Source organism: Delphinapterus leucas, chromosome 2 (assembly GCF_059928025.1).
Source record: "Delphinapterus leucas isolate spDelLeu-1000000601 "Yukka" chromosome 2, BTC_Dleu_Yukka2, whole genome shotgun sequence".
In the NCBI taxonomy this organism is placed as follows: Eukaryota; Metazoa; Chordata; class Mammalia; order Artiodactyla; family Monodontidae; genus Delphinapterus; species Delphinapterus leucas.
In genome coordinates, this window is record NC_143130.1 from 144,955,423 (window position 1) to 144,969,868 (window position 14,446).

A 14,446-nucleotide genomic window follows, 5' to 3' on the forward strand; every position below is an offset into this window, starting at 1 on the left:
TTCTCCTTCCTACAAGCATTGTCCCACAGGACGGGCTTCTAGCCTCCCAGAACGTGCAAACACTCGCACTTATTCACCACTTTATAAGATTCCCAAACCCAGTCTGGCCCAGGGGAGCTCCCTCCACCCCCTCTGCCCCCCGGGAACCCACCTGGAAGCGGAGGATGATGGTCCAGATGAGGCCCAGGACCAGGCGGTGGTTGCCGTCCACGATGTCGTGGGAGCCCATGTTCTCCAGGTGCACACGCTGCTCCTTCAGGAACTGCAGGGCCTTGTCCACATTCTCCAGGCAGTGGATGCGCATCTTCCCCTTCGTGGGCTTTGGCTGAGGGACAGCATTGCCCCGTGGGCATGGAAGAACCTCACGGTCACGCCTGGACCAACTCCGGTCATCAGCATCCACCCTCCATGCCAAACTCCAACTCCCATGCTCACTCCTTGACACTTTTCAACCCCATCCTTTCGGCAAAGTTCAGAGGCTCCCTCTCTTGAGCACCCAGAGCTCTGCAAGTGGGCTGCATCAGTACTGTTCCTGGGTCTAAACAAAGGCTTCTGAGTGGGTGATAAGTGGCATTCAAATATAGTAACACAACAGGTAGTTCGTTGAGCACTTACTATGTGCTAGGCACAGTTCTAGGAACTGTTTACTGCTGATTGGTGATAAGAGTGGCTTTTAGTGTGGTGACTGATAATGGGTCCATTCTGCCATCCAACCTCCTCCCTCCCCACCCCCAAATGGCCTCAGCCAAAGCTCAAGGGGACCACCATTGATGAGTAACTGCATCACCTGAAGGTTTCTTAGTGGTAACTCTCTCTAGTGGGGTAAGAGGCATTCTTCAACTTCAGCCTGGAGTTGAAAAGGCAACTGAGGAATGTGGTACCTTTCATTCAAACCCTGAGGTCTTAGGCTACTACATCAGGTACAGGTGTCGGTTTACACATGGGGGAAATGAGGCAAAGAAGGTCCTGCCTCATAGGCCCAAGGTCATAATGGAAGTAACTGAGCAAAACATGAGCCTTGATCTGGGTCTCCTGCAGGGGCAACGTTACCACCGAGTGGGTTACAACTAAGAGGGCCTGTGATAAATTTCCATTTGTTAGAGTGACGGATACACAGGAAAATATCTTTCACACTTGCCTCCTCGTTCCAAGAAGGAGGCAAATTTTTCCAGCTGGGTAATGGGATATGTCTTAGCCTGCGCAAGGAGGCTGAGGGTGGGCCCACTGCAGGCCAGTCACAGATAACCAGATGCCAGGAGGAGACAGTCAAGACCTCTGCATGGCTTCTGGGAGGAGCATGAAGGGGTGGGAGTGGCCAGAAGGAGGCAAGAAATTCTGAAATGCTTCAGCAAAATTAACAAAAGTTTTGATGATATATTAGATGGAAAGCCAGGCATTTATGCTGGGACATATTTAGATGAACACGTTCAGAGAACCCAGTCAGCCACACGGACACCTCACATCATTAGTACTGAAACCTCCCAAAAGAACAGGGAGAAACCTTGGAAGGCCATGAGAACTGGAGAGGCCCCCAGACCATGTCTGTCCTGAAGAGGGGACAGAGCACCAGCCACAGGGCCTGGGGAAAGGGGCTTTACCAGCATCTCTCCAGAGAGCACTTCCAACAGCCTGATGAGCATCCTCCCATCCCGCAGGTCCTTGTAGAGGTCAGTGATGCGGCAGGACACACGCGCCAGGTGCGAGTTCACCCATTTTGTGAAGGTTTTCTTCTGAACGACTTCCCGCTCATCTGGGTGGGGAGAAGAGCCTTGGGTGAGGTGCCTGAGGTTGGCAGGGTCCATTTGCAATGTGACATGGGGCTGAAGGGTTTTTCACCTTAACACCAGAGTTGCCCCATCCCTGGCAGAGGAAGTCGATGTATCTATTCCACCCCCTTCTGAGGAGCATTTCTGACCAGAGCGTAGCCTTTTGGCTTCACAGGTCCACGTGCCATGACTGGGGCAATGAAGAGGTAACTTCCACCACCACAGTATCAAGACACCCCTAATCCAGTCACCTGCTTCCCTGTGCGCATCTGAATGCTCTGGACCACTGGGCCAGCGAGCTCAGAATTCAATGCCAGGTTCACCCGTCCACCCATCCAACAAATATTCCCTCTGCCTAGAATGCTCTCTCTCGGACCCTCCACCCCTCACCCCATTCACCTAACTCCTAGTCATCCTTTAGGAGTCAGTGGAAACAGTGCTTCTCCGGGAAGCTTTTGTGACCTCTCGCCTAGGTTCTGTCTCTCCTTGTGTGCCCTGACCCCTGCATCTGCATTTCTCATTTCTCTCTCCTCATATTCAGATTAGTTGAAAGTCTGTCTTTCCTGCAAGACTGCAGGCTCCTTGAGCCCAGCAAAATCTGTCTGTCTTGTTCACTTCTAAATCCCCAAGGCCTGGAGTCTGGCACACAGTAGGTCTCCAGAGCTGCACTGTAGCTTACCATGCAGAGGTTTATTCAGCTCCTACGCCAGGCCTGCTGATACATAAAAGAACAAACTGCCTGCCCTCAAGGAGCTGCTGGCAGGTGGAGGAGAGAGATGCGCATGGAAACAGTGAGATCATGTGGAATGTGTGATCCATGTACGGTGAAGGGTAGTGGGGGCTTGGGCTGGGGGCTGTGCATGGCACTAAGCTCTCCTTCTCTCCCGCAGAGTGGCAGGCAGGATTTTCCATCTTCAGACCCGGGAAGCTGACATGCCACCCCCAGCCTAAATCAGCCTCAGCCCAAACCAAGCTTCCAGCCCAGGCTGTACCAGTTCAGGTGGGCTACCTTTTGTGTGTGTGTGTGTGTGTGTGTGTGTGTGTGTGAGTGTGTGTGTGTGTGTGTGTGTGTGTGTGTGTGGTACGCGGGCCTCTCACTGCTGTGGCCTCTCCCGTTGCGGAGCACAGGCTCCGGATGCGCAGGCTCAGCGGCCATGGCTCACGGGCCCAGCCGCTCCGCAGCATGTGGGATCTTCCCGGACCGGGGCACGAACCCGTGTCCCCTGCATCGGCAGGTGGACTCTCAACCACTGCGCCACCAGGGAAGGCCTGGGCTACCTTTTAACACCTCTGTTAAAATATATACAGGGTACTGTAAAATAAATGCTGGTACCTATATGGTTAGGGCTGGGAAGCTTGATCAAGATGCTGGAGAGAGGACAGAGGCTGGGATAGCAGAAAGAATGGGGACAGGGTGAAAGAGAGAGAGAAGAGAGGCAGAAAAGATAGAAACAGGAAGAGAAGTTTGCTTTAGTGAACAGTCTGTGGCAACCTGCTTCTGGGCACTCTTGCGGAGGATTCTAGGCAGGAGATGACCAGGCCATGTGGTCATGGGCCTGGTCCCTGGCGGGGGGGGCATGGAGGGTCCCTGGGGAGAGTGTGTTCAGGTTGGTCACAGCCAGGGCAGACTCCGAGCTGTCCAGCCAGGGGAAACTGTAGGTGCCGTGGGAACAGGCTAAACGTCTGCTCAGCTGAGCCCAAACTGTGGAAGGGTTGGCTTCTTAAATTATTAAATGTCTGACTTAATAACGACAAAAAGAGGAGCCCAGCCAGCATGGCCTCGAGGGTATAAGCCTGGCAGTTTCTGAGGCTCACAGCATCAAATTCCTTCCTACTTCATGGCTATTTTGGTGTTAGGAACTCAGACCCTTTATTCGCTTATTCATTCATTCAGCAATTGTTCACTGTACAGCTGTTAGGTGCCAGGCTCTGGGTGGAGGGGGAGGCAGCCAAGGACAGGAAGGCGCCCCCATCCTTGACGCAAACTCCGTTATAAATATGATGAGTGCTGGAGTCACATGTAAAGAATTCTATGGAAGCCATCTAAATAAGACTTCCAAGAAGAGCAAAAATACTACTAGTGGCTATACAAATCTGTAATAAATATAAAATTAAAATGCCACTTGTTTGTTCTGGGCCTCTGGGCAATGTTTCAGGGGGAAAAGCCCCCTTACTCTGTTGGACCACTTCCCTGATTTCAAGGACTGCTTCAGCAAAATGTAACTAAAGTTCTGATGATATATTGGACGGAAAGCAATTGCATTTATGCTGGAGCATGTTTAGATTCAACAGAGCCAGCCTCAGTCCCACGATGCTCTCCCTAGAGACCGGATCTGTGCTGTAGGAGGCTAACCCTTCCAACCGGTGGTGGAGCTTTGTCTAAGGGGCTGAAATTTGTTGCCCCTTTAGAGGTAAGTGTCTCAAAAAGTCAAAGTCCTTTCTTCCCATCTCCTTTTCTTGTCTTTAAGAATCTAAAGAGTTCATTATGTGGGTGCTGAGACCTGCTCAGCAAAGTGTAAGGAAGAGCTGGGCTGTGGAATTTAATTCTAGGCTGCTGGGCTGGCACACACATCGGTGCAGATGTAAATCACCCTTAGATCTCTCCAGTTCTCAACACACAAATAATGCTCCCTGGGCCCCAAAATGCTGGAGCTGCAGGTTTAGAGCTCAGGTAGGAGGCCTCCTGGCTGCATTTTACTTGAAGGCTGGGGTGCAACTGCCCAGGAACCCCAGTACCGTAAAACAGTCTGCAGTGTTGAGACAGGGGAAAGATTCTGCGAGGCTCATGATGGTCATAAGGAGAGGAAGGCCCAGGGGTGGGGATTAATTTCCATCAGCTCATAGCCCTGGCTGCTCTGCATCGGCTCGCTCAGTGCATCCACTCCCAGCAGGCACTCAGTGGAGCCTTCTGAGTGCAGGAGAGGTGGGAGGCCCGGAGTGTGTGGACAGGCCGCGGAGGCAGCTGAGCATTGGGCCTGCTGTCCCCAGGAGACCTGGGCCATCCTGCAGGGAACTGCCGTGGAAAAGAGGCCTCAGCAAGGCCCTGCCATGGGCCAGGCCTTATTTCCAGAGCCCTAACCCTGCCAGCGAAGGGGAAGAGGGCAAGTCCACCAGCACGGCCTGAATCAAAGCTACCAGAACCTCAGGAAATACTCACATCTCTGCAACCATCAAGCTCGGGGCCTCTCCATTGCTGCCTGTTCCTCTCCCCTTTCCTTCCTAGGCTGTGGTCAGCCTCCTTCTTCCCTACAAAACTCCCCTTCCTCTCTGACCAGCTAGCTAGAGTCACTGTCTGGATATTGTGACCAAGTGCCCTTTCTTTTATGTCCCCCCTTCAAAGGTTTAATTTAAGGTCAGATAAACCCAGCAAAGCTCAAGTGTTTACCCACTAATGAGTTCATACATGGAAAGTGCTTAAAACAGTAGCCAGCACACAGAAAGAAAGCTTGAGGCAAACATTAACTATCACTGATACCATTGCTGCTACTATCGTTACTGCCTACAGGGCCCAGATGCTGCAGGGAGCACGAGGCAGGCTCACTCTCCCCAAGGGCCTCACAATCTAGTTGAGGAAACGAGACACAGACCCACAAATAGTTTTGCAACCACACAAGGGGTAAAGAGCAGTTCATTTAATAATACAGAAGCTGTCGCAAGGTAATATTGGATTAGTTACCAGATAAATGGCACATACGATAAATGGTCAGGGGCGAAAGACGAGAGAGGTCATTTCCAATTGGGAAACTCAAGGTGGGGCTTGTGAAGAAAACCACTTTGCACAGGCAGAAGGGGAAGGAGAGGAGCCACAAGATGGAATGCATAAAAGGATGGAGCTTGTTCAGGGGTTGTTGACTAGCTACAGGTAAGAAGAAAACATGTGGAAAATAGCTTTTATATCGGACGTGGAAAGCCTTGAAGGAAAAGCTAAGAAGTTTAGATTTAATCCTAGAGGTAAAAGGAGACACTAAAGGGGTGGCAGGATCCTTTCCTGAAATAGGAATTTGGAAAACCCCCAATGATAATAAAAAGACAAAACATTTCAGCTAAAATTTTAAAACAATTGTGTAAAATCCATATAAATCTATAAAGTCTCCCAAGGCGCACCAAAGATTTGAACAATTGGAAAACTCACACTCAATTCTTGAATAGGAAAACTCAATATCATAAAGATGTCAATTTACCCTAAAGTTATATATTTAATATTATTTTTAAAATATTTATATTATATAATTTAAATTTGGGGGGAAACTAAACAAATGATTAGAAAACTTATTATAAAAATAAACAAAAACAGGCTTCCCTGCTGGCACAGTGGTTGAGAATCTGCCTGCCAATGCAGGGGATATGGGTTCGAGCCCTGGTCTGAGAAGATCCCACATGCCACAGAGCAACAAAGCCCGTGCGCCGCAACTACTGAGCCTGCGTGCTGCAACTACTGAAGCCTGCGCACCTAGAGCCCATGCTCCACAACAAGAGAAGCCACTGCAATGAAAAGCCCGCACACTACAACAAAGAGTAGCCCCCACTCGCTGCAACTAGAGAAAGCCTGTGCACAGCAACGAAGACCCAACACAGCCAAAAATAAATAAAATAAATTTATTAAATAAACAAAATAAAATAGCTAGGAAAGTTTCAGAAAAGAAGAGTAATAAAGGGTAACCCACGTTCCCAGGTGTTTTTTCTAACAAATATTAAAGTATAGTAAAAAGTTATAATGATGAAACTGTGTGGTACTAGCATATGAATATATAGACACATCAATGGAAGAGAAATAGTCCCAAGTATATATAGGCATTTAATATCTGATAAAGGTGGCATGTCAAATATGAAGGGGAAAGATGGATTATTGGGTACAGGGTGTTGACAAAACTAGATGACCATCCAGGAAAAATTAAGTTAAATTCATATCTCACACTCCAGGATAAATTTCACTGTGGTCAAAAATAGAAATGTAAAAAATAAAACCATAAAAATACCAAAATCAATCATGATAGAATGTTTTCTATAATGTTAGTGTAGAGAAGGGCCTTCTAACTCTGAAACAAAATCCAAAAGCCATAAAATAAAATAAAAGATTCAAAGTTCAACTGCATCAAAAAAAGTTCTGTGTGAGGTAAAATACCATAAGCAAAGTCAAACAAGCAAGGAAAATTATCTGTAACTCATATCACAAAGGGCTAACTTAAATAGTATGTAAAGAACATGTACAGATTAATGAGGAAAAGACCAATAATCCAATAGCAAAATGGACTAAGAATGTGAACAAAGAGTTAATAGAAAAAAATTATAAAAGTCTCTTAAATGTATAAAAAGTTGTCCAAGCTATTTATAATAGAAGTACAAATTACAAGTATACACATACACACAAACTTAATATACAGTCCTTAATTAGTTTGAACAAACTAATCATAAAAGACATCTTTGAGACAACTGGGAAAATTTGAATATTAAGTGGGTATTAAATTATATTATGGAATTCTTAATTATATTAGGTGTAATAACAGAATTATAGCTAGGTGGGAAATGCTCTTGTTATTCAGATATTCATACTAAAGTATTTTGATAAATTAAGTATTCTAGTAAAACGTCATGATAAATCTTCAATTTACTTTAAAAATACCTCTACCCCAAAATGGACAAGCAAATATGGCCAAATATTAACAGTTAAATCAAGGTGATGATTCTTTGTACTTTTTCTCTACTTTCTTGCATGTTTTAAAATTTTGATACTAAAGGTCCAAAAGTGAAATGAAAGTACATCAAGACGCTATGTTTCACTTATCAGATGCACAAAGATCCAAAAGTGTGATAAAATACCACATTGGCAAGGATGCAGGGGAAAAAACATTCACACGTTGCTGGAGAGGGTATAAAAGGCAATTTGGCAAGACGGATCAGAATTACAACTATACGTACTTTTGGACCCAGTAATTCCACTTCTAGGAATTTATCCTTCAGATAGACATACATTTACAAAATGATCTACATACGAGTTTATTCATTGCATTTTTGGAAATAGCAGGAGATTGGAAACAGCCTAAATGTCCACCAATAGAGGACTGGTTAAGTTAAAATTATATGTCCATACAATGGAATACTATATCTGTAAAAAGAATGAGGAGGCTACTTGTGTACTAATATAAAACAATCTTCAAGGTACATTGGGTGGGGGGACTTTCCTGGTGGCGCAGTCGTTAAGAATGCAGGGGACACGGGTCGAGCCCTGGTCCGGGAAAATCACATATGCTGTGGAGCAACTAAGCCCGTGTGCCACAACTACTGAGCCTGTCCTCTACAGCCTGCAAGCCACAACTACTGAGCCCACGTGCTGCAACTACTGAAGCCCACGGGCCTAGAGCCTGTGCTATGCAACAAGAGAAGCCCCTGCAATGAGAAGCCCACACACCGCAACAAAGAGTAGCCCCCACTTGCCACAACTAGAGAAAGCTCGCGCGCAGCAACAAAGACCCAATGCAGCCCAAAAAAAAAAAAAAAAGATACATTGGGTGGGGAAAAAAGAACAATCAGGGACAATGTATGGTGAAAAAAAAAAAGCTGAGAAAAACAATATAGACCACTTGCTAATATATGCATAAAACATTCCTGGAAAGATACATGAAAAACTGGTAACACTGGCTGTGGGAAAAGAACTGGGTCTGGAGGACTGAGATGGGAATGAAACTTATTATTTGCCCTTTTGTATCTTTTGAGTTTTACCTACTGGGTGTCTATATTACTTATTCAATACAGAAATACACTTTTCTTTTCCTTTTTTTAAATGAGCCAGTTTTCCAAGGCTTTATCTGTTTGTAGAACACATGGAAATATATTAACAATCATCATTTTTTTTTTGGCTGCGCTGCACAGCTTGCGGGATCTTAGTTCCCCGACTGACTGGGGATTGAATCTGGGTTCCTTGCAGTGGAAGCGCAGAGCCCTAGCTAATGGACCGCCAGGGAAGTCCCACACTTTTCTTTTTCTAAAGAAAATATTAAACTTTTTCTCACCCCCTTCTCCAAGATAGTTTAGTTCCTTTGTGCACCCCTGTGTCAGGGACTTTTCACCAGACAAAATTCATAAACGTAGTCAACCACCTGAGCCCACGAGAGATGGTGGGAGGGAGAGGGAGAAGGTTTATGAGCTGAGAACACTCCTGTGATACCCTCCCCGCCCTGGGACAGAGCCTGGGAGTGAGGTCTGTGGGTCTTGAGGGCAGCGAGGTACACTCTGCCCCACTGCGGCCACACAGCCACGCTAAGGGCTTGCCCTCTAGAATATTCCCTACAAGGGTATCAAAGTGCACACCTCCCCTTAGGGTCAAGGCTCTTTCCTTCTCTTATGTTACACTTCTCCAGACTTCCTCTTGGTTCTTCCTTCAACCTCCCTCCACCATTCTTGCCAGTAGCACAGTAGCTGCTGGCCCCGCCCACTCTGGTACCTGCTCTACTTCCTGAAGTCATGGACATCCTGGAAGTTTGTCATTAAAAGTCCCCAGTGGGGCTGTTATAAAAATAAAAGCCTTTTACCCATTGGCTGTCCTTGAGCTAAATGGTAAAGCTGAAATATCTTATCTTTGGAAACAGTCACCCAGTTCTAGGACCATCTATTTATTCCTGCCATGGCTTCCTGTAAAATCCCTTGACTGTTTCATGCCTCTCCCTCTTTTCTCTGTTAAAAATCTGCTCTCAAAAGTAGAGAATAGCAGCCTATTTATGAAGAAGGTGGGAGAAGACCTTTCAATGGCAAGAAAGGATATTATAATACATTTTGAGGGAAAATTCAGATTATAAAACCACATGCATAATATGAACCCAATATTGCAGACCTATATGCACAGATTCATAGGAAAAAGCTAATGTTGGGCTATGTTACAGCTGGGTATTAAGACTGTGGGTGACATTTTTTTGCTTATCTATGTTTACTAATATATCTGCAATGAACACGTATTACTTTTATAGTAAGAAATGACAGATGTTATGAAGAAAAATAGGGTATAAAACTCAAACCCCGAGGAATAAATGACTGATGAAAATCAAACAGGTATCCTTCTTGAGCAAGTCTGTATTTTTACCAGCACATGGCTTTAAGCTATCAGTAAAGCTAGGTGGTCAGAAAGGCAAGTGGGAGAAAAGGCACCATGGGAGGCCATGGACCACTAGCCTGGGCCTGGAAACAAGCATTTAATGTTGAGCCCTTTGCAGGTTTACAACTTGGGATTTCCCTCCTTCTCATGTCAGGAAGTCAAGAGCTTAGGGAACCTGAGCAAGGGATACTTTAACTCCCATGAACTTGTGACAAACCTCAATGATACAGATGCCAATCCATTATAAAGCCTAGCATGGGGCAGACCCTCAGGGACACATCATAAATGATGATGCTGGCACAAATTCTATTCTTCCTGTTTAGTTTGGAGAGGAATTTTTCTTTCGACCAATCAACTTTCATTACACTGGTATTGTGAACAGCAAGAACATAGTTCTCCTGCCCATAAGGATTTAAGATCCAACTAGGGTTGATTCTAAGAGAGAACTTTAAGATGCTTACTACATACGCAAATGCATATTTGAATGTATACATACTCTTTGATGTGTAAGAATGAAGCACACAAGACTGACTCTAAAAGCGATTGGAGTTGAACACTAAGATGCTGGTTAACTAGATCTGGGTACATTAATACAAAGGAAGACTATACAGCCATGAAAATTATAACCTGCACGTTTACAGACATGAAAAAATATGCATAATATACTGCTCAGTGAAAAACATTCTAAGTTTATAGATAATGTTAATATTTATACATATACATGCACAGTCACATATCCATAGGCATTACAATATCTATATGGGATATTAACAATGTCTCTAGTTTTCTCTTTTTTACCTGCTTTTCTAATCTTTTCTACACTAAATATATATTCTTGTGTATTAAAATGTTTAAAGATACAAAAGCAATCACCCTAGTTTTTAAAAAAATAGTTTTTATGTATTATAGGAAAAGAGAAGTTATCATACAACAGTTTAAATTAAAAAAAATTTTTTTGAAGAAGGCTAGTTTTGATCTGGGGCTTGAAAATGATAATGGTTTTAGAATGGCAGGGAAGGAGAGGGGGTCTTGTTCAAAGCCTCTGGTGGAAACTGGCAAATGTGCATTTGTGTGTGCATGTAGGTATGCGGGTGCATGTTTTGGGGGTGAGGGAGAAAAGCAGTTAATGCATCAGAGCAAAGGAGTCAAAGGACAGTCTAGGGAATCTGAACTTTATACTCTGGGAAAAGAACAGCCAGATAAAGTGACATTTCACTAAAAATTTGTTGGAGGATAAAGATTCTAAGTGCCCTGCACAAATGGGGTTGGACAGGGGAGAGGCTGGAGCCCGGGAAACCAGCTTGGAGGCGGCTGCAGAAGTCTGTTTGAGGTGCCGTGGCCCCACTAACATGTGAACTATGGAAATGAAATGATAGGAGCTGATCTGGACAGCATCACAGAACAAGGGTCAGCTAGCCCTGGCAGGTGACAGCATTTGGAGGCTGTAAGACAGAAGTAAAAATGAGTTCGGGGTTTTGATCAAAGAGGCTCTAGAGGCTGCTGGTGAAAGCAAAACTTTCCCATTCCGATGTATCAGGTGGGGTGTGGAGGGGGAGATCATGCAGGTCTGAGGGACATTCAAGAAAGCTCAAGTGCTGTAGCCTCAACGGCACAGGGCTGATTTTAACACCCCGGGATTCCAGTCTTGTCCTGGCACTTCCTGCCACGTGACCTCCCTCATCTATAAAGGGGATGGTGATAGCTATACCTTGCCTACTTCAGAGTGGCTGAAGGGTCAGTGAGATCGTCTGGTTAAAAAGCACCTAGAACGCTAAGCAGCTGTATAAACACCAAGCACTGTTGTCATGCACACAGGTGGTGGCCGCATGGAGAGATGACCCTCGCTGAGAACGCAAGGCTGCAGAAGTCAAGATGGTCCAGAAACCCAGCCTCAGCCTAGCCTTTAAGAAACAGAGTGAATTTCTGGAGAACCCACTGATTTACTGAAAAGGATCAATTCCCTTCCCCAAAGCCAGGAGCCGAAGCTCCTCGGTTCAGGGTAAAAGCATGTGGTCAGCGCTACCTCAAGGGAGCTTCTTCCCAGGCTATGAGCTGGGAAGACCTCCCGCGTCAAGCCCCTTGTGTTACAGGTGAGGAAACTGAGGCCCGGAGGAGCAGAAAAGTAAGTTGGCCGAGGTCACCTCACTGGGGAAACTCCATGATAGCCGTAGGAGGACAGAAGAATGACGTGGTGGGGATGGGCCACTTTCTGCTCCCTGTGGCCACCACGCTGACCCTCATTGCCACCTTCTCTTTCCTGGACTTCTGTTCAGCCTCTCCACAACCTGTTCTCCCCATTGAGGCCAGAGTGATCTTTCAAAGCTAAACATAACCATGTCACTTCTTTGTGAAAAGCACTTTTATGGGTTGGGAGCAGTGCCATCCATCCAGCCCTTTACTAAAGGCCACAGCCCCTGTCCTGAGAGCCTATAGCTCTCCCTGCTAAAGGCTCCCACCCTTTGACCCTTCAACTCTGCCACTCCTTTGCAAATAATCCCCTCATTAAACTCCTCAGCCACCGCTTTTGAGTTGCCTGCTGCTTGGCCAAGATACCCATGGCCTTTAAGGCCCCTGTGATGTGGCTCCTGTCTGCCCCTCCTGTCTCCACCCACCAGTCCACACTCTCACTAAAACAAGCCCCTACTCATCCTTGGGTGAGTTATAAGCTGTGGGTTATGTTATAAACGCACAGTTCCCAGTTAATAGCATTTATCATCATTTGTCATGACATACATGTCTATATGTACAAAGACACATGTGTGATTATCTGATCTATTTCTCACTAGACTGTAGAACAAGGTGCCCTGGTTGATCCAGTTTCCAGAGTCTGAAGGCCAAAGGGTTTGGAGGCAAAATTCTCCCAGAGACGAAGCTGCTACCAGCCTCCCTGTCATTCTTTCTCAGTGACATGATAAAAAGGGAAAATGAACAATTGCCACAGATGCTCTGAAAATGACATTCTTGGCATCTCTTCAGCCAAGCAGCACGCAGGGGGGACCCCATGGGGGGGAGAAGGGAGGGAGTGCTGGCTGCTCCCAGGAGCCAAAAGCACAGTCCAGGCCTGGTATCAGAACCTGCCCTTGGGAATGAAGCTGACAGCCCATAGGAATGTCCCAAAGATGGAGGAGGCTATTAACATGGCTCACTCAGACTGCGCCGCATGGGGAGGGAACAGAGTCTCATTATTAACCTCAGTGTATTAATATTTGATAAAGCATCTTCATGATGGTAGATAGCAGTCACCCAGAACAGGGGAACAGCTGTGGTTCTGCAAAGCATTCTCAAAGAGGAGGAACAGCTTTTATCAAGAGGGGACAATGGGAGGAAGTGTTATGTCCTGGGCAGGGGAAACTGCCCCGGACCACACAGTGCAGGTGGCACACTGGCCTCCCTCGTAGGTTGGTCTACACAGGTAACTGGCAGGTTTCTCTGCACAGTGGCCTGTCTCAGGGGAAGAAGGAGAACTTACAATGGCTGACCTCCAAGAGCTGCTGAGCCAATTATTTTTTTCTTCTGACAGCACATTAAAATGATTGCCGACGATTAAAGATATTTCTGTGAATAGTACATTTTCCCAATATCTAGTCTCTAAATAGAACTCCACTCCATGTTTTGAAATCTGAGAAGAAAACATTTTAAAAATTTCTCGTTAATGACACCATCTTTGTTCTCATAGGTAGCTTAAGAGAGACATTTGGGCCATGCACACCTGATGCCTTGGTCTCCAGCAGCTGTTTTTGAAACTGTCAACTTAACAGGCTGCCAAGAAGCTGCTGACCCCTCCTGGCACAACTGTGATGGAATCCTGCTCTCTGAAAGAAATCATTCACCCTTTAGACACAAAGCCCTTCTCACACAACTGGGGCACCTGGGCTCAGAGTAATCCTGGTGCAGGTGGGGTGAGACTAAGCGTCACTTTTTGCCACCAGAGTCAGGAAGGAGCCCATACCACCCTCTCTGGGGAGTTTCCGGAGGGTCCAGGCCGGTGGGCAGGGAGTGCCAGGGTCTGAGGACCACTGTCCTAAAGCTCTGATGGAATACCTGCCGGTCGCAGACTTTAACCTTGGGGCCTGGGCACAGTGGGTCTGGAAGACATTCAAGGTGCAGAGTGGCAGCAACCATGTGCTTCAGGGTACAGGGACACGGCCTGCAGTGCACCCGCTGCCCTGTTGCGTTCTCTGAATTGTCCTAAAGCAACCTCACCTCTGGCCTCACCTCATTTCTCGTAAGAAGGCTACAAAGAGAGAATGTGGAAAGGAAGCACGTCTCTAGTTTGAAACATGACTTGGATTCTGATTTAAAGGCACAAGCAGAGTGGGCTACATAATTTTGTGCATTTTGTCTTAAAAGGGAGGCTCTGTGTAGTCTGTCCCTTAGTAATTGTTCAATGAGCCAAATAAGGGGAGAAAGGACGTGTCGGGTCCTCCCCTCCTCACAGCCTCCTCAGGAGGCCCCAGCCTGCTCTCTGCACTGCAATCTTCCAGATGCGTCTGCATCAGTGAGCTGGAAATCACGCAGCGGGCGGCGCTTGGGATGCGGGGAGGCTGAGCTGTGTGCGTGCATAAGGCAGGCAGGGGATGTGCGATGGAGGCTAATG

The 14,446-nt window shown here is 46.3% G+C and overlaps 1 protein-coding gene across 1 annotated transcript in view; it reads right to left on the reverse strand.

Annotated features, from left to right (window-relative positions):
- The window catches only part of SPTB (spectrin beta, erythrocytic), a 121,595-nt gene that overhangs the window by 46,393 nt on the left and 60,756 nt on the right, over positions 1-14,446 (reverse strand). Inside the window, exons 3-4 of the mRNA XM_089907839.1 lie at positions 1,599-1,750; positions 152-325 (exon numbers count right to left, since the gene is read on the reverse strand). Of these exons, the coding sequence (XP_089763965.1) occupies positions 152-325; positions 1,599-1,750 (326 nt within the window). The remainder of the gene's footprint in view (positions 1-151; positions 326-1,598; positions 1,751-14,446) is intronic.